The sequence below is a fragment of the Egretta garzetta genome, unplaced genomic scaffold, assembly GCF_000687185.1.
Source record: "Egretta garzetta isolate BGI_Z169 unplaced genomic scaffold, ASM68718v1 scaffold133, whole genome shotgun sequence".
NCBI lineage: Eukaryota > Metazoa > Chordata > Aves > Pelecaniformes > Ardeidae > Egretta > Egretta garzetta.
The window spans coordinates 555,763-580,766 of NW_009259111.1; the positions used below are offsets into that span (position 1 = coordinate 555,763).

Genomic DNA, 25,004 nt, shown 5'->3' on the forward strand with positions numbered 1-25,004 from the left:
CGTAGTGTGGAAAACATGGTTTGAAGAATTGCAAAACCAGAAATCTGTAAACCAGACTTGAAAATTTTCAGTTGTAGCTTTCTAGCCTTCCACTTGAATGCCTGGGTACCTACTAAGGAAGTATTATATTTATTGGCTGTTGTGTACAATTGTACAATTATAAATAGTAAATCAAGTAGTATTTATGCTCTACAGGAAAGTAGTTTACAACATAATCATTAAAGTAAAATTTTACTAGTATATATAGTGTATATTTCAGGTATGGGTAGTATTCTGAGTGAAAGTCATTAAATGAGGCACCCCATAATGTACTTTAATCTTCAGTTCTACTGCAGAAATAATCATAAGCAGGTAGTTAGATTACCTGCTTCGTTCCTATATGCAGTATATAACACACATTTTTCTGCGGCCTTTTTTCAAAAAAATAAGAATGTATGATACAAGATCTCATTCTTCATGATTTGGGTCACTGAAATAAATTTCCTTTCATTGTATGTGGTTATCAAGAGTATTAAACAACTCACTGGGAGACTAGTGCCACTTAAATAAATAGACCTACTTGAAAAAAATGGTGCATTCGTAATGAGTAATGCTGTAACAATTCTGGTTTTGTATGAGACCTTATAGGGATCCAGACCCTTGTGACTTCAAAGAACATCCCCATTTAGTCCTCTTTTGGGAGCTGGATTTGAGTCATACAGTGTGGTAGATAACAAGGAAGGGAACAATATATCTAATCTTCTGCTGTTGCAACAAATGCAGCTTATTGGAAGGACTCAGTTGCCACGTACAAATTATATTAAATTTCATTACTTCTGACTTTTTAATAAAATGAGATACAATTTTCATCTGTTTGAATACTGATTTCTGTGTTGTAGGATTAGGTTATTAAAAATACTATATTTTGTTGGCAAGGAAATTTTTTATATTAGAAATGTGTTCTGTACTATCATCACAGAATTCTTCCTCTCAAGTCTCATTTTTCTACTGTGAATCAAGAAAGCCGTGCTTTGCACTGGCATTAGACTTGTACACAAGTTTCCTGTATGTTAATTTCTGTAATGGCACAAAACTGGGGATAATTTCTCTTTCCTATATTGCAGTGCAAAAGATGGTATATATTGCATATTTCAGTCTGTACAACTGATTTTTTATATGTATATATTTTTCAGTACTCTACCGATAGCCTTTAAATGAAATTAAATAATAGGACTAATTTGTCAATTTTGCATGGTTATTTTTTCTTTCAGAAATTAGCACCTGGAGTTAGTCAGTTTGCTTACACCTGTGTACAAGACCATCCTATCTGGACTAACCAACAGTTTTGGGAAACAACCTTTTATAGCAATGTGCAAAATCAAGTTCGCTCCCTCTACCTTACAGCCAAAGATGACAGCCATGCAGTACAGTTGAGACAAAAGGTAGGAGGATATATAAAAGTAAATATTAAGGTAGTATTTTTATTCACATTTTAGTTGTCTCCTAAGTTATAGAGAGCTAAGTTATGGTTTCTCCAATTTTATGTATTTTTCTTTCATTTTTCCCATATTAAACAGCATAGACTAACATGAAAAAAAAGAAGAATTTACATTTCTCTGCAAAGCATTATAATTTGATGTTGCTCAAACAACCGCTTTTTGTATAATATTCCACACTTTAAGGTATATGTTTTTCTTGAGAGTAGTATCTTACCATATAGCAATGTTACAAACTAGTGACATTTCTATTATATGAACAACCTAAGCTAGCAGCAGTTCTAGTGTCCGGTGTTAGATTGTTACCAAACCCTAGGGTGGCTTCTGTTGAATGGCACTCAACCTGCTTTATTAAAATGGAACGATCTTCCAGAACACAAAATGTCTGTGTCAGCAGGAGGAAGGTACATCTCTAATGCAACAGTGACATATAATGGGAAGCCTTATAGCATGCTAAAATAAGATTATTATTTTTTAAGGAACACATACACATAGTAGAGAGACATTTGTAATCTCTCTTCTTGTATGAAAATATCGTTATCAGCTATGAGACTGAAAAGTATATGCTATCGAAAGTCGTACAGCATTGTAAAGAGAGGAAGTAAAATGGACAGAGTCAGAATGAAGAACTGAAAAGGCATGTCAGACGTATCAGGGATAAAGAGAAAAGGACTGTGGGACTGTGTATGGGGAGTCCCTTCCAACCGGACACTACGTAAAGAAAAACGTGAATAGTAGAACTTACAAGGAAGCATCTACTTTAACCCTCACCGGTGTTTATAAGAAATATTAGTTCCACTTTAACTTAGTGTGGAAAAAACATTTACAAGGTTCCTAGTCCTTTCATAATTTAACATCAGGCATTAGGTCACTAATATCGGCTGCCAGATACCTTTAACTTCCTCAGGCTATAATATAATTTGACTGTGTGCCATCTACCTACTTTGGGTCAAGCTCTGACATGTGAAAACATGAATGTTTCGGCTGGTCTGGAAACTATGTATATAAAAGCTTGCCTCACCTGAACATCCTAGGAATTTAGAGAGTATCACCTGCATCACGCAATGCATGTTATTTCTCAATCTGATTTATGCTTGTTCTTATGTGAGTTAAGTGGATAAGCAAAGGAGAGCAGCTATGTTAAAATCAGTAAACCACTCTAAAGAAACATGGAAGATGGCATAGCATAAAAAAGGTCTAGAAAGAAATAATGTTATTTAGGTCTGTCTACATTGTGCTATGTGCATATTTCAGTAAGCTGCCTTCAAAGCTCAGTTACTATAATCATAATTTTCCTTAAACCCTATTGAGTGTGGTAATTTGCTTTTTCTTTTTAAATTAATATATAATTTAAAGACCTAAACAAGTAAATTTAATAAGTTTTGACTAAACATTGTTTTTTAAGTTATAGCTTTATTATTTCTTCTACGTCTTTCTGTATGTCTTCTAGGAGAAAAATTCTGCAGTTCCAGACCAGGATAAGACAGCAATGGACCTGGCTGCTGAGCAGTTGCGATTATGGCCAACTCTTAATAAACAAACACAGCAGGAGCTAGTCCAGAATGAGGAAAGTACAGTTTTCAGCCAGGCAATTCATTTTGCTAACCTCATGGTTTACCTGCTAGTACCACTGGATACAAGTAAGAACAAGTTATTGAGAACATCAGCTACCGGTGACTGGGAGAGCGGAAGCAACAGCATTGTCACGAACAGGTGGGTACGCAAGCTCAGTGGTAATCAGTCAGGACCGGCCACAGTTTTCAAAAGCTTATTTCAGTACCTTCTCGTCTTTTCAAGTTCATTAATTAAGGAGAGCAGATGTCTAACATGATTCCTCTTAAATAACAGAACTTAATCTGTAATTTACCACCATTTGAAGGAACATAAAAATTTTATTATTGCAGTAAGAATTTTTAACATAGTAATGCAAATGTTGAAGACACACATAGGGAATGATGAGAAAGAAAACAGCAGCTCAAAAACTACTCTTAGTTTTTATGTAACTTGAAAAAAACAGTGTATGAACCTCAAGTCAGGAAAGCATTTGTATAGCATCCATAAAATCACAATTTCTGTGCAACAGCTGCAAGGAAGAAAGGTGCTGAGGTCACAAAAAACGAGAGGGCTAAAAGGTTAGACTGTGGGAAAGGTTAAACTACTAAGGAGGCAGGAGGAGTATAACACCAGTTACATTCCCTAGCATGCAAATCCAGGACATTTCATAACAAGTCTTCCTCCTTTTCTATTTGTTGTCTTCATTATCACCCATGATCCAAGAGAATTCCTACCTGATAAAATTGTAGAACGCTATGTGAGAACATTGGCATCCAGTAAAAGATAGGCAGGCTATCGGTATCAAACTCCCCATGGCCACTCATTTCTGCTGACTAAACACCTCTAGACTCAGGCATTAAGACATGCTTGGTAGACAGTTTGCAGTATATGTTGCAATGTATGAATCTGGTCCTTAATATTATCATGGGAGGCATTTTAGATTTCAAAGTACGTCTCCCACTGACTTGTTTGCATTTTCCATCTGATGCACAAAAACCTTTTCTTACGGTCTTTTTAGCTTTTGAATGCTTTGCTCTGCAACTAAAATATTCATTTGATGTATCTTTCTGCATGTAATTGGATATTTGTTTACCATTGGTTGCAAATAATGTACTTGACTCTATGAAGAGACGACAAAGAGCTCACTTCCAAGCACCTTTTTTTCTCTTGTGAGCCTGTCTGTGCTGGAATCATGAAGGACAAGTTCTCCATGCAGTTCTGACAGTGTTCATGACAGCGAAAATAGGGTCTATCTGTGGTAGTAGCATATGCTTTTAGCAAGGTTTATGTATTGTAACTAGGAGAAAAACCACAGCTTGTCTGTCTGTAGCCAGGTATCATATGTGCATCACCACCTGAATTTTTCACACTTGAAATTTCTTTTATTTATGCCCATAGCATTGCAGGCAGTGTTGCAGAGAGTTATGACACTGAAAGTGGATTTGAGGATTCTGAGAACAATGATGTTGCAAACGCAGTTGTACGCTTCATCACCAGATTTATTGACAAGGTTTGCACAGAGAGCGGAGTTACACAAGATCACATCAAGAGTCTTCATTGCATGATACCAGGTAAGAATGATGACAAAAAAGTGGTTTGTAGTCTTCCTTTTTTCTTTTTTTTCCTAGTGAGATAAATGTACTTTTTAGTTTCAGTTACTTTCAGTGGAGTTAGGAGGTTAGATTTCTTTTCTAGACTGTAATTGCTGTTGAATTTCAAAGAATTATTCCCTTGATGCTTAAATTTGAGAATTTCAGAATATCAGAGTTTTAATTAGATTGTGAATTTCTCTTTCGTACTATGTGAGACTTCATTTATGGTAATACTGCTTTCCAGGCATTGTCGCAATGCACATAGAGACACTGGAGGCTGTCCACCGTGAGAGTAGGCGGCTTCCACCAATACAGAAGGCAAGTATTATGAAACATATTTGTATTCTTTACAAGTATTAGAATCATGCAATTTAGTCATCTTTTTTTCCCCCCTCATAATGTTGGGAGGAAACATCAAAACATTAAAAGAAAATTTCCACCAGTGATAAATAAAGTGCTTGGCTTTGGTCTCATGAAACATGAACTTATGAAACTAGTAGAGCCAAACTTCTGATCATAAACAAGCTGTTGCATGCCCACTGTTTTTTGAGACACATCTCTCTTAGTTGTGTCCAAACTCAGTCTCCCTTCTTTGGATTCAGTCTCATAACAATTTTGTTTTGAAGGTTTTTAAGCCAAATATTATAACTAGACTGAGGTATAACACTGGTATTGCCATTACACTTACACTTTCATTTATTTGCATCAGCCTAAAATTCTACGACCAACTTTACTGCCAGGAGAAGAATTTGTTTGTGAAGGTCTCCGTGTGCTACTGGATCCTGATGGCAGAGAGGAAGCTACAGGAGGACTGCTTGGAGGTCCTCACATCCTCCCTGCTGAAGGAGCTTTGTTCCTTACCACTTACAGAATTGTATTTAAAGGCACTCCTCATGATCAGCTGGGTAAGATAAATGAAACAATGATAATTGTGGTCCTTGTATAGGCAGGACTTTGAGCTGGCCTATCCACCTATTCAAGCATCAACATCAAAATGGATATACCTCACAGTATCATTTTTCATGTTGATCAGATAAGAATAATCTCTTAATATAGGTTTTTATCACTAGATATGACAATGATTTTGATTTTGCATTTAACTTAAGTAGAACTGATTTCTTCAGGTGAGGCATTAGGTGTCAAATGTTTGTTTATTCCTCCATACTGGTAGATATTTAGAGTGCTGTCTTCAGTCATTTATGTAATATAAAAATCATAATATGTACTCGTCTTAGAGGAAGCTTCAGTAGACTGTCATGGTATTAGGGGACATGGTATTATGGGCTTTAACGGACTACCTTAATTTGGAGACAGAAAATGAGGACGTTCCTGACCATACTTCAGTAATTTCCATAGACTTTCTGTTTTGTATGGAAAAAATGCTTAGTATCTTTATATCTCAGTTCCATCTGTAAAGTTGGTCTAATAATGCTGCTTTACAGAGCAACATTGGTAAATGTTCACCAGTAAGAGAGAACATGTATCTGTGTGAGATCTGCAGCTTCCACTACCTCTAGCTTTTCATAAAACAATTATTTTAGCTACTGGAAGTGTGTTAAATGAAAAATGTTTATGAATTAGTATCTTCCCTAAAATGATTATTAATAAATTTGGTGTTCTTTTTAATATGGAATGGAAATAGCTCTTCTGAATGATGCATTTTCATATTTTGACATCTGCCATTTCTGGATTGTCATCCAGAAGTATAAATTTATTGTGGAAAGTTCATGGTCATATGTAAAGATAACATCGTATATCGTTTGTTGTTTGTAAGATTTATAATGCAATATGAAATTTGAATAGGCTTGAAACTGTTTTTTCACTGCCTACCAACCTAGATTTTGGGGGTGCATTTCCATCATGTAGAAAGACTTAGAAGGAAGAAGATTATTTTTCTAATCATCCCAGCTGAAATTAGGCAGAAATTCAGATTACAAATAATACTTTAGGCATTTACCAACTTCCCAGGTATTTTGCCGGAAATAATTCTGTACTATTGTTTTTGTGTTGCTTTGTGCTTACTCATTCCTGTCTATTCAAAGTACGATGTGACCAAACCAGATCTGATTCTTTGATCTAACAAGTATCTGTAAATACAATTTTACGGTCCTCAGTTGGAGAGCAGACGGTGATCCGGAGCTTTCCTATTGCATCTGTTACGAAGGAGAAGAAGATTACTATACAGAACCAGCTGCAGCAGAGTATGCAGGAAGGACTGCAGATCACTTCAGCTACCTTTCAGGTAAAAGGAGGTTTTGTAAAAATTTATGTGACAACCCTGTCAGCTCAAAATACTTATGAGCAGCACTTTGTCCTGGTATTTGTGGAAAGTTCCGGTTTCTGTCCTGTAAAGTCAATAGAGAATGCAGTCCTCTTGTAGAAACCCTGGCGTTTCTTGGCCCAGTTGATATTTACAGAGGTTCATATTTGATTTCTTCCACTCCTTTCCTCACCTTTCTATTTTGGAATCAGTAAAGGGCTGGTTTGGGTCCAAAATCACTTAATGTGAGTAAGTAGAGGCCTAGACAGGCCAGGGGAAACATGTTTTCTCTCTACTCCAGCTACATGGAATGAATATGGAAAAGCTATAAATAGTACTTTCTTCTCAAGACTTGTCACTTTACCAGCTTTCTGTAAAAATCTATGGCAGAAAGTCACAGTACGTCTCACATGGAAGCTGTACTTCCAGGAATCTTGAGGGTAGCCACCATTGACCGGAACCAATGAGCCTCCCTATGACTTGCACAGATCCTGGCAGTTTTCCTGTCTGTAGGATCCCCCTCAGTGTGTTCAGCAGAAGCATGTACTGCAGGGCAACTGAGAGATGGACTTCTAAGAATTAGGAATCATGAAGCCTCTGAAGTCTTCCCTAAATGCTGCTTCTTGGTGGTGATCTTAACTGTGGTCAAACCCTAAGAGATGGAAAGTTGAAGGCAAAGAATTTTGTATCGTGGACGGCAAGTAGACTGCAGTACTTAAGATATGAAATATTTTGTCGGGTTGGCTGACTGCAGAAGTATATTTTCATTGAGAACAATAACTCTAACATTTGAAAACATAAAATAGATCATCAGCATTTTACTAGTTTCTTACAATAGTGGGCATTATTTAGCTAATAGTCTTTCAATATCCTGTTCAAAAGCATAAGATCAGGAATACAAGTGAGTAAGACAACTGAAATAAAGTTGTTCTTGTGGACTTTTGAGGTGACTTCACGAGGACTTTTATTTTACAGAAATCTTTTTACCAGAATAGTTAGCATGCTTCAACGATGCGCTAAATACAGGCACATCTCAGTGTTTTTAGTGCTGGATTCTGGTCAAACATCATCTTTGCTTTTGTTTAGCATAGTTTTGTGTTAGGTTATGAGAACAAAAACAATCAGCAAACAGTTTACTTTCTGTTCCCTTTATAACAGCCAGAGTTCAATACAGTATGAAATAGCCCCTCCTCTTTGTTTATTAATTATGACTTTCAGAAATTTTTGGCTGCAGTTATGCTATTTAATGTCTTTAAAACCTCAAATCACTGTAACCCCTAAAGATTCAAGAGCTTCTTTCAAGGAGGTCCTAGAACAACAGAGTTATTAGTCATTTGGAAAGTATTTACAAAACAAGTGAAATTAAAAAAGCAATGATGGAATCCACCTTCTAGATGGCAAACAAAAGACATTCAAAAGGTATATAGGTATGCACTCAGAGATAAAGCTCTAGGATATATCTTTGTTTGCTTTTGCACATTCTTAAAGTTCTTTTGGGCCCTTGGATTCCCTATTTTTGCTCTCTTCTTTTTTGTCTTGTTTTTTTCCTCCTGAATTCCGGACTGTTATCATTTTTGCTGAGAATGATGGGGTGTGATTTAATTTTTTTTTTTTGTTTTCCCTCACAAAACCCTTCAAAAAGCATTTTTAGTGGTGTGGATGGATCAGTGTTGAATAGCACAAGGTCAGTTCCTTTTTAAGGATCAGACTTCACTATTACTTTTTTTTTATTAGGAGTTTTCTATACTTTGCAAGGTGAGGCAAAAATTAGAATGACTAAGTAATGGAAGTGTAATGTCCGTGACGTATGAATGCTGAAATTGTTGGTTTGATGAGAGTCTTTGAAGTGCATTACCAACCTTAGATACCGGTACATGGGCAGAGCTGGCAGAATATTTCCAAGCTAGCTGTCCCGTGTGACTAGCATTTGAACTGTTGTAGAAATCTTAATGCCAGCACTACTACTTGGATTTACCAAAGTATTTTGTGTTTGATACTATGAGAATTCCAGGTGCTTCTTAGCAAAAATACTTTAGTATTAGGACATAAATGTAAAAAATAAATAAAAAATTAATAAGCCTTGTAATATCCCTCAAAATCAGTAAGATATACATACGTATATTTATATTTTCCAATGTGTGTAGTACTGCATAATTATGGAAATTTTGCTAATATATTTTGGTATTTTTTAACTTCTTTAATTTTATACTTTTTTTAATTTCTAACATGTCATGTCTTTAATATGCAGTTAATTAAAGTAGCATTTGATGAAGAAGTAAGTCCTGAAGTGGTGGAAATATTTAAGAAACAGTTAATGAAGTTCCGTTATCCTCAATCTATCTTCAGCACTTTTGCATTTGCAGCTGGGCAAACAGCACCACAGATAATTTTACCAAAACAAAAAGAAAAGAACACATCGTTCCGGTATAGTCATTCTTCTTCTTTTATTACTGATGTTTTTATTTAGTTTTAGTCAAATATGTTGAACAATCTGACAGCTTTGCAGAAATGCAGATCATTCAAGAAGTTTTCAGGAAAGTCAAAGTAACTGATTGCTGCTCTGCATCTTTTTATATTTACTGACTAAAAGGTAGATTAGTATGATATACATGTCAGTTTGGTATAGGAATATATTATTTATCCAAATTTCTGGCTGCGGTAGATTTGCAGAAGCATCTTGTTACATTTTGAAACACACAATGTAAGTAGTATCTTCAGCTATGCAAACTATGCCAACATAAAAACCAGGTTTCTTGTTTATTACTTTATAGATTAATAACCTAATGTGGCTTAGAATTCATTTTACCCTTAGTACAGTCTGTAGAGTTGTCCTAGTGTTTTTTAATCTAGAGTTTGAGCTTTGGGTCCTCTTTTGAAGTTTATGATATACATTAATTTTTACTAGACTAGATGGATCATTAGTCTGTTCCAGAGTGGTAGTTCCTGTGATACTCTGTTGATTATTGCATTGTTGACACAGGAAACTAGAATCCCAAGCTAGTCATGGAATCCTAAAACTTTAAGGTAATTTCTATCTTTCCTGCCTTTACTTTGTCAGCTTTGTAGGTTTATCACATTGCTAGCAAAGTAAAAATACTGAAAGAAAGATGATAGCTTGTTATTCGTTACCATTAGCTGTAATAGACATTTATCTCAAAATAATAAAATTGGTGTTTAAAAATTAATATAGTGTTGTGGTTTAACCAGGACATACAGGAAGTCACTTTTCTGGAGGCTATAATTGTTGTCATTATATTAAGTTAAAAATTATAAGTACCTTTTATTTGGGTAAGTGGGTCCATCATAAAAATCTGTACATGCTATCAGGGAGAATCATATTCATCTTTCTAAATATTTTTATTGCTATGAATTTATAGTACCTTCTCAAAAAGCATTGTGAAAGGAGCAAAACGTGCTGGGAAGATGACAATTGGACGCCAATACTTATTAAAGAAGAAGACAGGCACAATAGTGGAAGAAAGAGGGAATCGCGCAGGCTGGAATGAAGACGATGATATCTCTGGTAATAGTAAAACATTCTTTTTCCATGTTGATGAGTCTATCCTGTTTTGCTTCCATTCCATTATATTGAATAAGGAATATCTTCAAGAAGAAATTGCAGAGTCCTCCTAGACAGGAAAGAGAAAGGTTTCAAATATATACATTTAGTGTTTTCTTTTGTGATGACGAGGCAAAAGAGGAAGTTGGTTTCCTTCAGTGATAAAGCAAAATACCAGATTATCATTTTTTAATTATCAAACTATTTGCATATTGTATCTTTTTTATCATTTTTACATCATAATAGTGTAGATGGAACAGCACAGAAGCATGCTGTAGCCTCCATTCATCTCTAGATATCATGACATCTGCAATTAGTCTGTGATGAGAAAGCAGTAATTGGTGAGATTCAAGAAGGAGCAAATAGTGTGGGAGACTCTTGTGGATGCAGAAGTGAGAAATGATTTCTGAAAGCAGCAGAAGTCATTATTACTGAAAATATCGTTTTTCCAAATTCTAGTTGAAAGTATTTGGGGACAGAAGGTAGAAAGTGATTTGGGCACTTTGTGTAGTTCCTGTGATGGTATGGAGTTTGACTTTCTTCCAAATACTTCTTTTCCTACCATGTGCTGCTCTCAGTATATCCTTATCTGGACCAGTGCTAATTTATAATAAACCACTAGAGGGAACCAGATTCTCCTGTACATAAACAGGTATTGTTTTGTCATACCATTCTTTCTTTTTAAAAAAAAGATAACAAAGTGTTTATCTGATTGTTCTGATAACAAAGTGTTTATCCAACACTAATAATTTCTTCAAAATCTCAAACAAGCCAAATTTTCCTTTTGAATATTTAGTCAATGAGCAAGGCAACTTACATGACTTAGGAGCAGATATATAAAAGTTTTCTGAAGCAGGACTGTGTTACTGCACTGTTTCTGTTCTCTCCGAAATGGAAGAAAGCCATTCCAGGAATGCTAAAAAATACTGATTCTCGTCTTTCATTCCAGATAAAAGTGGTAGGAAAAATGCAAAAAGAAAGGTTTACAAAATATGGAATGTCTTTACAGTGCTGAAAAAATACAATCTTAATAGAATTTCCAGCATGTTCCTTAAGTGCTGAGTTAGTATGAGTTCTGATGTTGCAGGTTCTTTGGATCAGAAGCAATTCTGCCAGCTGTGCCTGCATGATTTTTGGGTGATTTTGTGTCCTTCACCCGGAGACACCAAGCGCAGTTATACCCGTGTATTTGTACTTTTCCTGGTGGTGAAGAAATTTTAAGAGTTTTTGCATTGCTGGTGTACAAAACTACTGCATTCTTCAATGAACACAGGTGTTATATAAACATTAGTGATGGTCACTTCTTTCCTCCCCTAACAAAAATATAAAAATATAAATTGTGAGACTTCCTACCTGCTGCTTTCCGCATGTTTTGACTGGGAATGTGTAAGGTGATCAAGTCTCACAGTTGGCTTTTCTCTCCACATTACACTGACAGCTCAGGTATAGCCAGCTGACAACAGTAGTAACTCTTTGCTTCAGGCAGAGTGCAAATAGCCATAGAAAATTTGCTGTTCAGTCACTGCAATTTCTTTCATATTGACTGCTGCAAAGGACTTTTTGTTTGCAAGTCTCCAAAACTGAAGTATAGGAAACTATGCAGCTATACCAACAGTCAAGCAAACAGGAACTATTAGCAGCAGATGATGCGTTGTCTTAAAAAAGAAATGTTAAAAATAGGGTTGGAAGGAACTTCAAAAGGTCATCTAGTCCATCTCTCTGCCCCAAGGCAAGATCAGCATACTTAATCTGTTCCTCATAGGTGTTTACCTAACTTTTTCTTAGATGCTTTCAAAGATGAAGGTTCCACAATGCTAGGCAATTTGTATTAATGCTTTAACCATCCTTAATGCTGGAGAAAAACAAGCAGCTTTTTGGTATTCAGGCCTAAACATTTCCTTGCCACAATTTAAAGCCTTCACTTCTTATTCTACCACTATATATATACAGGAGAGCTGATTCCCTTCATTCTTATCGCAGTGCTTAATGTATTTATGGACTGTTGTAATATTTATCTTCTCTGTTTTTTTTTTCCCTCTATATTAAATAGCTGCAGTTCTTTCAATTCTTCGTTTATTAGTCTTGATAGACTTCTGATCATCTTACTTGCTCTTTTCTTGGTCCTCTTTAGCTGGTCCACATATAACTTGCAATGTGATTTCCAAAGCTGTGCACAGTACTCTAGTTATTAGTTGTTGCTAATGAACACCTAATTTCCCTCCAGTTCTTCCCCATGTTTTTATTTTCAGAGTTTAGAATCTCATCACTACTAAATTCTGTTTCTCATAGGTGATCATACTGGTGTGTTCCATAAAACAGGAGACTGCAAAACTCACTTTTACAAACAGTCATATGTCAGGAAGAGTAAAATAAAGGGAATATTCCTCCTCTTTTCAAAATCAATTTTAAAAAAAAAATAAACTTGAGACAGCAAAACAATTTCATCTCCCTCTTCAGGTTAAGAACATTGATGTGAGATCTTACAATCTCTTGCTTTTTATGCACAGGAAAAGTTTTTGCAAATTCTGATCACCAATATACCTGATTTCATGAGGGAAAAATGCATTTAGAAAAAAATGTTTCAAAAAATTCTCCCTTATCTTATCTGAGTCAATTATAGCTTTGCATTCAAAACTGTTAAATAGAGTTTCTGTATATGTAAATAAAAGTTTCTATATGACCCCAAATAAAATTATTTCTAAAACTCCTTTAATTTGTTTCTCATTAGTGCACTTCATACTTGTAAATGTTTTGTAACTTCTTTCTTACCATAATAAATATGAAAACACTGAAAAAAGAGGAGATATTTTTTATTTAGGTCAAATAGAGAATTGTTGGTTTTGTTTGATGAGCTGCAGGGGCAATAAAATCATTCATTTAGCTTTTATGTTAAGATGCACAAAAAAAGAAGTATATGAGTTCTATTCCTGTAAATTCTGAATGTTGTCTACTGCCAGTAAAATTTTAATTGTATCATAATTTTTATTTTGTAAAATAATTTTAATTTCCAGTTTTATAAAGTCCTGTTTTAAATTTAAATCCTTCTATACTTTTCAGTGTGTCATTCATGAAGAAATACTTCCCCTCATATGCACATATATCAATGCTTGAGGTGGTAGCAAGTAACTGATACATGCTGTGAACAGTAAATCTTCTTTCAGAAGTATTTGGAAATAGTTGGAAGTGTCAGTAACAGGCAGGTGGCAGGTTTTGTACAAAGACCTTGCTTGACTTGAATTTCAGTGTAGTTTGAACTTGTGACATGGTTTTTATCTCTCATAGCTAAAGGTTTTTCTGCTTTGGAAAGCGCAGTTGACGTACACAGCTGAAGAGAGCTGTTGTTTGACATTGAAACTGAGACATTAAGAAACCAACAGTCATCTGTTGTGAAATTATGACACAAACTTTTTTTTTTTATTTGAACCAAGCCTTAAAAAGATTGTTACATCTTTTGAAGATAGTTTAAAAGAATTACAAGTTCTACTTTATCTTGGATGTTTAATGAATTTATGTGCCCATTTGTCATTGTTCTGTCTTGTGTACATCTTTGTGTAGCAGTTGCGGGTTTAAGAGGTTTTCATAAATTGTGGAAAGATTATCTGCCTTTGGTTCGGTTCAAATTAAGAGATGAGATAACTTTTTCCAGGATTTTAGCACAAGAGTTGTCAGCCATGCCAGTCAAAAAGGCAGTAGGTAACTGTGTGGTATATTCAGGTTTCCTGACTAAACTATTTTATTGCTTATAATTTCTAGAAACTGTGGTTTGTAGATATTGGTTCTTGTCATTCATCACTAACAGTAAGACAAACTAATATTTTGTTGAAGAATATTATCGAAGAAAACAGCATTGTTTTCTGTGTAACTGCTGGCCTCCCCAGTAACAAACTCTTAACGGTTTTTAACTTTAGTTTCAGATGACAGTGAGCTGCACACAAGCGGTACCCTAAAAGCATCAGAAAAATCAACAATGGAGCAATTAGTAGAAAGAGCCTGTTTCAGAGACTATCAGCGTTTGGGACTAGGGACCATCAGTAGTAACTCTTCTCGCTCAAAAACAGAATACTTGAGAATAACTGCACTGAACAGGATGTATTCACTTTGCAGGAGGTGAGTTTACCAATTCAGTCAAGTAGTTGGAAAAAAAATGACATGACACATGCACCACGTGATGTATCCATTTAAGTAACTTATTCTGAGAAAACTTTTGTCTACAGTAGGAGTGTTCAACCAGTGACCTTGAAGCTATTTGTCTTCCACTCAGAGATTTGTCTTCTGGTGGCTACATATGTATTCATCTCATTTGGAAAGAGGGCCAGGAATGGTAGCCAGAAAGGAGCTTTCAGGACTGTCCCAGAAACTCCGTCAGACAACACAAGTCTTCCTTCCTAGGTTCTTTCTATAGCCCATGGAAGGAGAGTGGCCCTGGGGCTTTTGGAAGAAACTAACCTACATACTCTGAGTTGCCTTTTGAAGGAGTTTCTCTCTCTTGACTTTCTACATTAATGTCTAAATCATTAGGCTATTTTTCAGCTTTCTGACTTAGCCAATAAAGTTACCTGGTAGAACTCACTCTCTCACTATGGTTTCTGTAACTTACTGTGTTGCTACTGGAAATTATTTGTCATATATTTGCATATAAAGTCTATTCTGTTCCCAAATACAAAGGCAAGCCTCAGAAACAATTATGCATAACTATTTTCTTCTAATAAAAATATGTTTTAAAATTGAATTAATTAAGGCATCTGCAGTACTTCAAAAGTTTTTCATGTGCTTAACGTCACGTGCTGTGTTTTAACACATGAATGTTACTAACTTATTTCTATTGTGAAAGCTGATGTAGTTTGCTACCACTACCCCCAAAAATGCTTTTTTAATACGTATCTGCATGAGTCATATCAGAATAGCACTTGAATTCTCTAAAGCCAATTTTGACTAGTCTTTGCTTTCATTACTGATAATGAAATTGCCATGATAATGAAAATCGAGAGTTACTAAATAAAAAATAATTCTAACAAGGTATATTTTCATTAAGATGTATATTCAACTTGTAATTTTAGGAATTTTTTTTCATTGTTTAAAATTTTTAAAGCTATTTTAATTGCTGTTCAATTTTTTTCACCTTTTTGTCAACACAGTTATCCTGGGCTTCTGGTAGTACCTCAGTCTGTTCAAGACAGCAGTCTGCAGCGAGTTGCTCGCTGTTACCGTCACAATCGCCTACCAGTTGTCTGTTGGAAGAACACTAAAAACGGTACTCTTCTACTTAGATCTGGAGGCTTTCATGGAAAAGGTGTTGTTGGCCTCTTCAAATCCCAAAACACACATACTACAGGTGAGTTGATGCAGCTAGGCTTTCTGTACAAATAATTTTTTATAGAAGTACTTATTTTTCTAGAGGAAATCAGTGATACAATTGAATCAAAAGTCTAAGGGTATGAATAGTTATCTGATATTATATTAGTTCCATTTAATTACTGTATGTTAAGAAGCAGATCCTGAATGGTATGAAAGTGGTTCAAAAAATGTCAATGAATAATTTGAAAGGAGATTCTATACATATCAAGAGTCTTTCGTAAAAGCTGGCATCTGCCAAATGCAATGCACACTTCGCCTGTTTCCATTAAATTATCTTTTTCCTTTGCACTGGTTTATGTAATGAGGGTATGTTGTCCTTTTCAATAGAGAATTATGTAAAATATTAGAGATTATATTATCCATTGGATTCTCTCATGTTTTTCATTGTAATATTAGTTTAACTTTTACCTTTCTTTTATAAAGCATAGACCTGAAAAATTGTAGTGGGGGTCTTTGCATTAGGTAAATCTCTTCCTTTGTGTGATCAAGATGGGATCAGCACAAGATTTGTCAGAATAGTTAATTTCCCAGAAGACTATAACATATTAGGGCAATGTTAGTTTTGGAAAAAACATTAGTTGGCTTCTGTCATTCACAGGCAGTGTTTAGGATACTTACTGTGACTGCCTGGATTTCCATCTCTTATGCTGATAGTTTCTTCGAAGTTAATTTCATGATGAGAGTGAATTTGGTATATCATTGAAGAAAAAGTCATTATTCTCTTTAATCAACTGATAGTTGTTTAGAAATAATTCTAGAATTAGGCCATATTTTTTCTTTTTTGAGAAAAAGAAAATGTGACATAGAATTGGAATACCAGGAACTCATTATGGTAGCAAAGAAATCCATCAATCCTGTTTATGACTGTGTTCCACCCCAGTAACGACTAAAACACAATTAAAGGGTTTGACTCTACTGAATAGTTTCTTCTATGGAATTTTTCAAAACCTGTAACAAGCATACTGTACGAATATATGCAAGTCGCATAAAAGTAGTTTGAAGATTACATGATTTAAATATGTTCTGCATAGTCCTGAATTTTTCCTTCACAGCATATCTTTATGAAAACCACAATTTTATTACTAGTGAAGAACAGTTCATATCAGACATTATATATATGTGTGTATATATATATATATAAAAAATAGCTATATGGGGTTTTGTGTATATCAAATTCACCTTTAACATATCAAAATTTCAGAGATCTTGTTAGAAAAACATTTTTTACATCAGACAGTGTCTGGACTGACTATTAACACTAATTTGTGAATCACTAATTATCTGCTGAATATTCACTGCTACAGCATTGATTCAGTGTGTCTCATCAGTGTTTTGGGGGGGCATTTTTTAGTTGGAGTGAGGAGCAATGTAATGAGTTGAGTTTTATATAATGCATTTTGGTTGAAAGGATTCATAAAACAAATCAGTGAAGTACTACCAATAGTTAATATAGCAGCTGCCAAAGCTGTGAGCTACACTAGTTGCTCCACAGGTTTATAGCGTGAATCCTAAGAATGTTAATTCAAATGTTAGTCTTATAAACTCGTTTAATACTGATTGTCTTAACTGAAATACTGGCCAGGCAACTCTAAGCTGGTATAAACAGAATAAATCAAAAAAATTCTGCAGGAATAGTCTGCAAATTATATAAAGACAAAAGCTTTCATGTTTTCCGTAGTAGCTATAATTTCTATGTGCATGGGAGTATGAAAGCTTTCCAAGACAAGATCTTCAAAGCCTGACCCATTAAAGCATGTTTCCTGCGTGTAATCTCATTGCTTTTGTAGGTGGTTTCTTTTCTTAATTTTATATAGTCTTTTATATTGTCATTGTCATAATTCCAGCAGTATATTAGGCAATAGATAATCTGATTGACAATAACTATCTGTCAGACATTAGCTTCTGGAGTTCCTGTTTCTTTTAAAATGAGAAGAAAATGGAGACTCTACTCAGGAAGGTACTGCAAGGAAAATGAAAAATATTTATAGGATATTTATTCATAATGAAGTTGAAGCTTGGTGAAAAAGATCTTTTGAAGAAACGGGTCAATAAAGATAGTTATACAGGTGCATGGATTTGCCTCAGTAGGAGTTGTGTACAGTGAAAGAATGTCTATATTGAAAAATGCATTGTGATGCAAAATAAGAGGAGGAAGATAATATTAAGTTAAATTCAAGTTGAACAGATGCATACCTTCCTAAGCAGGGATTTCATAGGAGTAGATTTTTATTAGGCGGTTCTGGATTGATACACAGAAACAAAGAGAACCTGTTGGAACTTAATGAACCATTTTTGTGATTTCCTGTTACGTTGTGTGTTAAGCAATTTTCAAAGCCTGTATACAGGTCTTTTCAAAAGTCCCTTTGAAACATGAAAGTTGGTTTCTGAATTTCACTTTGGCCTTTCTGGGAATTTTTTTGCAGAGCATTGTAGTTCTAAATATGATGTTCTACACCTGAATTACCAACTATTGGTCAACTGCCATGTAGAAAGGACATTTATGTTTCTTGTATGTAGTAACACCATCCAAGAGAATTATCTTGATACAAGTTGGGTTATTGACTATATTGTGACCTGTTGTAAGATAAAGATGGAGCAACCTGCAACCAGGCACACAGAGAGTACATTTTAGCAACTGAGGCAATGCATTACTAAGCAATGCATTTCTTTCCTGCAGTTTATAAAACTGCTACTGGTATCTCCATCCCCTCCTTTTGTTTAAATCTATGCTGTTGTGATGGCCTTCATGTAAAAGATGAGTCACTTTATAGAAATCCCTGTTCACCTGTGCAGGTAAGGGGTTCAGGAGTCACCAGCAGTCTTTCAGCCCTTTATACTGCTGTTAAGCACTGTGTGAGGGGATGATCAGTGGTAAGGATGAAGGGCAAATTTTCCATCTATAATCCTTCACAATGACATTATTGCCCTCAATCTTTAATTCAGATATCTGCCCAGTTCAACAGGAGACTCTTCACGTAAGTCAAGCTGTTCATCTCCAAAGTCTCTTAACACACTAAACACACACTATACACTTCACGAAATAAAACAATGTAAGTGCAAGAGGTTAGGACATTACCCTTTGATTTAGACATTTAATTTCCTTTCATTTAACTGAATTTTTAAGACCTAAATTGACTTCTTGTGGCATTGCTTCAAGGACCCAGAGATCATTCAGGTGGATTTCAGGATGTGTAAACCCTGCTTAAGAGTTGAAGAGAAAATAATGTTGTTCTTCAGGCTTGTTCCACTTTGTGAGACAGAAACAGCATGATGTTTCCTGTGTGTGCATTTTCTAATCACTTCCTAATTGTACTTTCAATTCAGACACTAATTTTAACAGGGCTATTTAGATACTAATTTTAACATGTCTGTCTTGAAATTTCTTTTGCCACCTCCAGCTAATTAGGTTACCATCTTATTAGTCTCCAGCATAGAATCTGATTGGATCAGCACTGGAGAAAACTATTTATAAATTACCATTGTGTTTTGTCAAAATACGCTCAAAGTCTTTCACTCTCTCTATCTCTTATTCCAAAGCTTGGCTCTTGTGGTCAAGATATCAAATCCTGGTTTAAGCAGCTTTGACCTTTTTTGTCCTATAGTGAGTGATCCAGAGGTGGTTGCAATAAAATAGAACTCAAAAAATTTTGTTCAGCATTTGAAAAAAATCTGACTTATTGAGACTGGACACTTTTTTGGCATCACAGCGAGGCCCAGGACCTGACTTTCATCTCCTTCCCTTCCTTTAAGTCCTTGCACCTGGACGCGAATAGGCAGAGTTTCTCTGGTCAAGTTTATTTTTTTATTTTTCTTATTTTGGGGGTGAGGTTTCCTTGATTCTGTTTTTTGTTACTGGTTTCTTAACTTTTTTAAGTCTTAAGATTGTCTTAAGTGGACTGTCTGTTTAACTTCAGTGCTTTCTCAGCGCATCATACCTTCTCATCTTGCTTTTTTTTACTCCACCCTCTGTTTTTAAACTGTGTCTGTTTCCTCTCTGGCTGTGCTTCTGTCCAGTCTTTTGCAGCCACTTCTCTGTCTCTGAAATGGTTCTTCTCCAGGTCTCCAGCAACTTAAGCAACATCAGTAACAATTGGAAAATTATTCTGACATCTGTAACGTAGTCATCTGAAACTACATGCACATTCAGAGGTTTTCAGAGAAGGAATTGTGGTTTTCACAACAATGCAGCCTCCCCTCCTACAAGTTACCTACACATGTGGGAAGATACTTTCTGAAGTTAGCTACTGGTGAAGGAGCAGGTGGACTGTCACTAGGGAACAGGAGTGTTACTTTTGCTAAGTGGAGATCCCTTGATGTGTGTTATCCAGGTGTGCATGTACTGTCCATCTTTCCTGTCTTCTTTATTCCATTAAAAAGGGCAGATTCTGGAGGCAGGGTACGTGAATGACATGTAGATTGCATCCATTGATGTGTCTAAGTGCAGCAGAATGCATAAACACTGGCATCTTTTGATATATGTATACTTTCAGTAAATGGGCAGTGTATCTCAATATATCTCCAGTTATGGGTAAGTAACTTTGCTTCACTGGAATGAGGAAGAGCTGGTTGAGTATGGCTTTAACTTACTTTAGATAAAGACACAGTTCTATCTCTTCTCTACACATTTTTTTAAAAGGCTAAAATTTGTTGACAAGTAGCATAAACTTAGAAATGTTGCTTTTCATTCTGAGTGAAGGGAAAGCTACATCATCGTCATTCTGTTTGTATTGATCACTGGCTGATGATGAATGTTTTAAGTAGTAACCATGGGGTGAGAAGTTTAGCTTTGTGAAGTGGAATGCAAAAGAACATTGCTGGGTGCTCCTCTGCAGCCAGGTGATGAACATCTGAGCATTCTTTGTCACCAAAGGACCTTTTTGAACCTTTGATTGACAAACCATAACATTTTCAGTGCTCTGCTTTATATAGTAAGCTTTTTATTTTGATATTCTTTGTATTTATAAATGTACTTGTATTTTAACGTATTCCATTCTTCTTGTAACGCTAGCTCCTGCTTCTTTAGAATCTTCGAGCAGTATAGAACAAGAAAAATACCTACAAGCCTTACTGAATGTGATATCCGTCCACTGCAAAATGAACGGCGGTAATACTCTCACTGTTAGACCAGCAATTGCTCTGTCTCCAGGTAAAATTGATTTATATAGTGCTTTTCTATAGTTAAGTTGAAAAGTGAGTTTTCTCTGATTTGTTGTTAGTTTAATTTGTCCCATATGAATTCTATTGTTCTTTATTGTTGCACTTTCCAGACAGCTTGCTCACACTTAGTTTCAGTGAATGTGTTTTCCATATGTAAAAGATGTTTATAACATTTCCCAAAATATTATTCAGTATTCTTAACTTGACAGTAAATGACTATCCACCTGTGGGTCATAGTTTTTGATGAAAATCACTTGAGTATGCTGGGCCCATCTTGAGGTGTTAGTAATTTATTACAATTCTGGAACAAATAAAATAAAGTTCTCCAGAATATCAAGATGCCAAATCTTTACAGTTTGGGTTTTTATATATATATATCTATCTCAAATGCAACAATACATTATATAACAGAATCAAAAGCAAAGATCCACTTTCAAGTCTTTTATGACAAATTAAGCATATTGAAAACGGTATATTGAATAAGAGACTGCCAAATGGAAGAGAATGCAAAATACTACTCTATTTCATATAATGAGAAAATACAAGATTGCAAGCTCAGATTCTATGTAAACAGATGCACTATTTAGCTACAGCAGCAATGGAAGGTATATAGGCAGTTCCATGTGTGTTACATACTCATAATGTGCTTTTAACATCAGCTCCAAGTAGAGCTTTATTTGCAGTGAAAACTCTTTCAAAATACACTATTTGAGTTACGCATATGTGGAACCATGAAGAAATTAATCCATGTTTTATTTCAGTTATTTTGTGATGAAACCTGGTAAGGTTTATGTGAAGGTAACCCCGATGTCTTAGAAAGAGGAGTACATGACCCGAAATTGTGTCAGTCTTGTCTTATTCAGCTGGTGGTAATTGGCCTAATATAGCCAAACAGTGGCTTTTCTTGTGAAATAACACCATTCCCAAAGTGTGCATGCTTTGCTTCATTTTTTGTAAGCTACGTTGATCGCTTAGCTGTATCTAACACCTCCATACTGTTGCCAATGTATACGTGTCTTAAAAAATAAATCTGAAGTAAAAAATTGGCAAGAATAAGCTGTATTGTGTGAAAAAGGGCATTTTTATCAGTTATGTTAAGTGTTAGTCTGAGTAACACTGTAGTTTTTTAATCTCTTATTCTTTTTTTGGCTGACTTTAGGCACTGAAAGGAGGGCTTCAAGAATGTCTACTGTGTTTAAGCAGGTAGTGCCAGGACATTTGGATGTAAATCTATCCAATAGCTTTGCTCGAGGAGGTTAGTAAGACTAGCTCAAAGTCTATTATTTGAAATAATAAATGATAACAAATTGTTAGTTAAATAAAAATAATTACACTGCTTACTGATTCATCACTCTGTGAAACAACAAAGTAGAAATTACTGACCAGCCTCAGTCCATAACGTTATTTAAGTGTCTAATTTCTGTTTAAGTCCTTTACTTATCATTGCAATAAATCTTGTTTTATGCTGGAAATTAGTGGAAAATTAAGCACTCGATTGGGAATTATGTTTCTAAATACTTTGTGATTCATCCATATTTTTAATTAGACTAAAATGCGTGGCCTGAAAATGCTTTTTTTTTTTCTACTAGGATTGAATCCACTTTAGAATCTCCAATTACAGATCATTCCAGCATTTGGCTGAAGATTAGCTGATGCTTCATAAAGTTACAAATAATCTCTCTGAGTAACTTTACTCTAGGTAAAGGAGGGAGTTATGTGGCCAGGCTGTAATAAGTAGGGAGGTACAGTGTGTTCTTTGGAAATAGTTATTCTTAGGTACAAAGGCTCATCAGTGTCATTTCTACAAGAAGCTTGCATTCTGTGAAGTGGATTCCAACTACTTTCACTCTTCTAGTCTGATGAAATTGTTGTGATTTTTTTATGTGTAATACATGCATAAATTAGTGCATCAAATTCCTTAAGTATATGTTTGTTAGGATAGGGATAAATCTGTTGACCAAAAGGGAGCATTTTGTGTTTTGTTTATTACCTTTTAGCTGTGAAGGCTGTTCTTATAATTATTTCTAAGCATCTAAAAGTTGCTTTTCTTCCTTTTTGATTCCTTCCAGCTTTGTGAGCAGTGCATTAACCATCTTACAGCAAATGCAGGTCAGATTTTCAGAGGTGTGAGCGAGAAAGGCTCTAAGATACCTCATCTAAAATTAGTTAGACCTACTTGGACCTGCTGAAGTCCATTCCAACCTAAATTATTGTGTGATGAAAAAACTGTAGCTTCCTATGGGGAAGAATAAAACAATTTTGTAGAGAAAAACTTTCAGAAGAGATGGATGGGATTAGAGAAATGAAGGAAGGAAGAAGGCAGGAGGGAGGGAGAAAGGAAGGAAGAAAGGAAAATGCTCAGAGCTATATAGAGAAGTTATGTGAGAATTGTAGCAGAAGGAAAGAGAGGAAGGGCAGTGAAACGGTGATCACCAAGGAATGGAACATCCTGTGCATTTTCGTTAATCATAGTATATGCATATTTCCTATCTAAAAGTTCTGTTTATGCTCTCTGCTCACTGTCTTGCTACTGCAGCACATGGAGATGAAAAAACATAGTGATTTTAATTGGAAAGGTAAAATGGCCAGGGACCTAAAAGAACAGGAGTTGATAGTGTCTGGAATTGTTAGATAAATTGGCGGCTGTGCCCAGCTTGACTTTGAACTGAAATAGTGAAAATGCTGGGTAGCTGGCAGCAGACGTTTGGTTGTGTTCCACCCTCTTGTGTTGGGACAAAAGTGCTAACAGTGAAGTGGTGCTGCGGGGCAGTGAAGGTGCTCCAGATAAGTAAGGGAAAGCTTGCTGGTTGACTGTATTGAAGTTGTCTTTTGAAGATAAAAGGATTACTGAAATAACTATTGCTGGTTTCTGGGGTTGGAGTTTGTGGCAAGTGCGATAGGATGAGTTTGTTGCTACTCAGTGAAGAAAAAAGGAGTCTCAAGGCAGTATTAGGTCACAGACATGTTGTTTTGTTGGACGTTGAAGTGTCTTGGCTAAATTTCAGCAGTAATCAGGAAGAGGGCAGAGAAGTTATCTTGTGTCTTGCTGGATTGATGCCACACCTGCTCTGTATATCTGAAAGGTGTAATTACAGCGCAGTATCTGCAGTCTATTCACAGTTCAGCTGGATACATGAGGACTTTGCTGAAACATAAGAATGTTTGACAAGTACAGTGGGAGCACTAGTGAAGGTGAGAAGTTGACAGGGTAAGAGGGAACAGGGAAAGGGAATATCTCTCCGTAGAGAAGTAAACACTGGGGGTTTCAGATTAGCTAACAGAATTCTTTTAGAAGGAACTCTAAAATACACAAAGTATATAGAATCTCTAAAATTGTTGTTCTCAAATAAATTGATTCATGTGATTTATTATTGCAAAGGTTTTTACTACTTTTTCACAGCTAATTATGTTTCACATGTGAAGTAGTGTCATGAGACTGTATGCAGGACCAAAAAAACCTGACCAAAAACCTGCACAGTTGAACAAAAAAGACAGACTTATTTTATGCAGGCAGTCTAAAAATGGTGATTTCTCTCTCCTTCATATTCCTAAGAATAACTCAAAAAGCAAAAAAAAAGAAAGAAAAAAAGCAATGGGATTAGCTAGTTACTTTATCATAGCAAGCAGTTATGGATTATGCACTACCCTGTACAAAATACAATAGTGGTATTTTTGTGGTTTTGAATCTGGATCTCTCTTTCTTTCCTTGTTTTTATTCTCACACATACCAAGGCTCAAAAGCCAGGTTCAGCTATGATACACCAATTGAAAATGACATTTTCTGGTTTTTGTGCCAGACGATGTATTTTTAATACACATCCATTTAAAATTTAATTTAAAAGATATGTGCCAGTGCTTGAATAGTATTTCTCATTTTTAAAAATTGTCATTGGTCTGAATACTCATCAGTTGTCCTGAATATTTGTGTCTGTGTCAGGTACGGTTTTTACTTTTATCTGGAACACTGTAACAAATTAGTTGCCTAAAGCCCAGTTAAGTTGTTTCTGATCTGAAACATTTGGCCAAATACTTGCATTTCATAATATATTTTC

General features: G+C 35.4%; 1 protein-coding gene across 1 annotated transcript in view; it reads left to right on the forward strand.

Moving 5' to 3' along the window:
• SBF2 (SET binding factor 2) overlaps nucleotides 1-25,004 on the forward strand; it is a 284,828-nt gene that overhangs the window by 222,658 nt on the left and 37,166 nt on the right. The window contains exons 19-29 of the mRNA XM_009635401.2: nucleotides 1,251-1,421; nucleotides 2,926-3,188; nucleotides 4,428-4,600; nucleotides 4,866-4,939; nucleotides 5,331-5,526; nucleotides 6,736-6,863; nucleotides 9,130-9,305; nucleotides 10,259-10,404; nucleotides 14,349-14,547; nucleotides 15,576-15,772; nucleotides 20,804-20,941. Of these exons, the coding sequence (XP_009633696.2) occupies nucleotides 1,251-1,421; nucleotides 2,926-3,188; nucleotides 4,428-4,600; nucleotides 4,866-4,939; nucleotides 5,331-5,526; nucleotides 6,736-6,863; nucleotides 9,130-9,305; nucleotides 10,259-10,404; nucleotides 14,349-14,547; nucleotides 15,576-15,772; nucleotides 20,804-20,941 (1,861 nt within the window). The remainder of the gene's footprint in view (nucleotides 1-1,250; nucleotides 1,422-2,925; nucleotides 3,189-4,427; nucleotides 4,601-4,865; nucleotides 4,940-5,330; nucleotides 5,527-6,735; nucleotides 6,864-9,129; nucleotides 9,306-10,258; nucleotides 10,405-14,348; nucleotides 14,548-15,575; nucleotides 15,773-20,803; nucleotides 20,942-25,004) is intronic.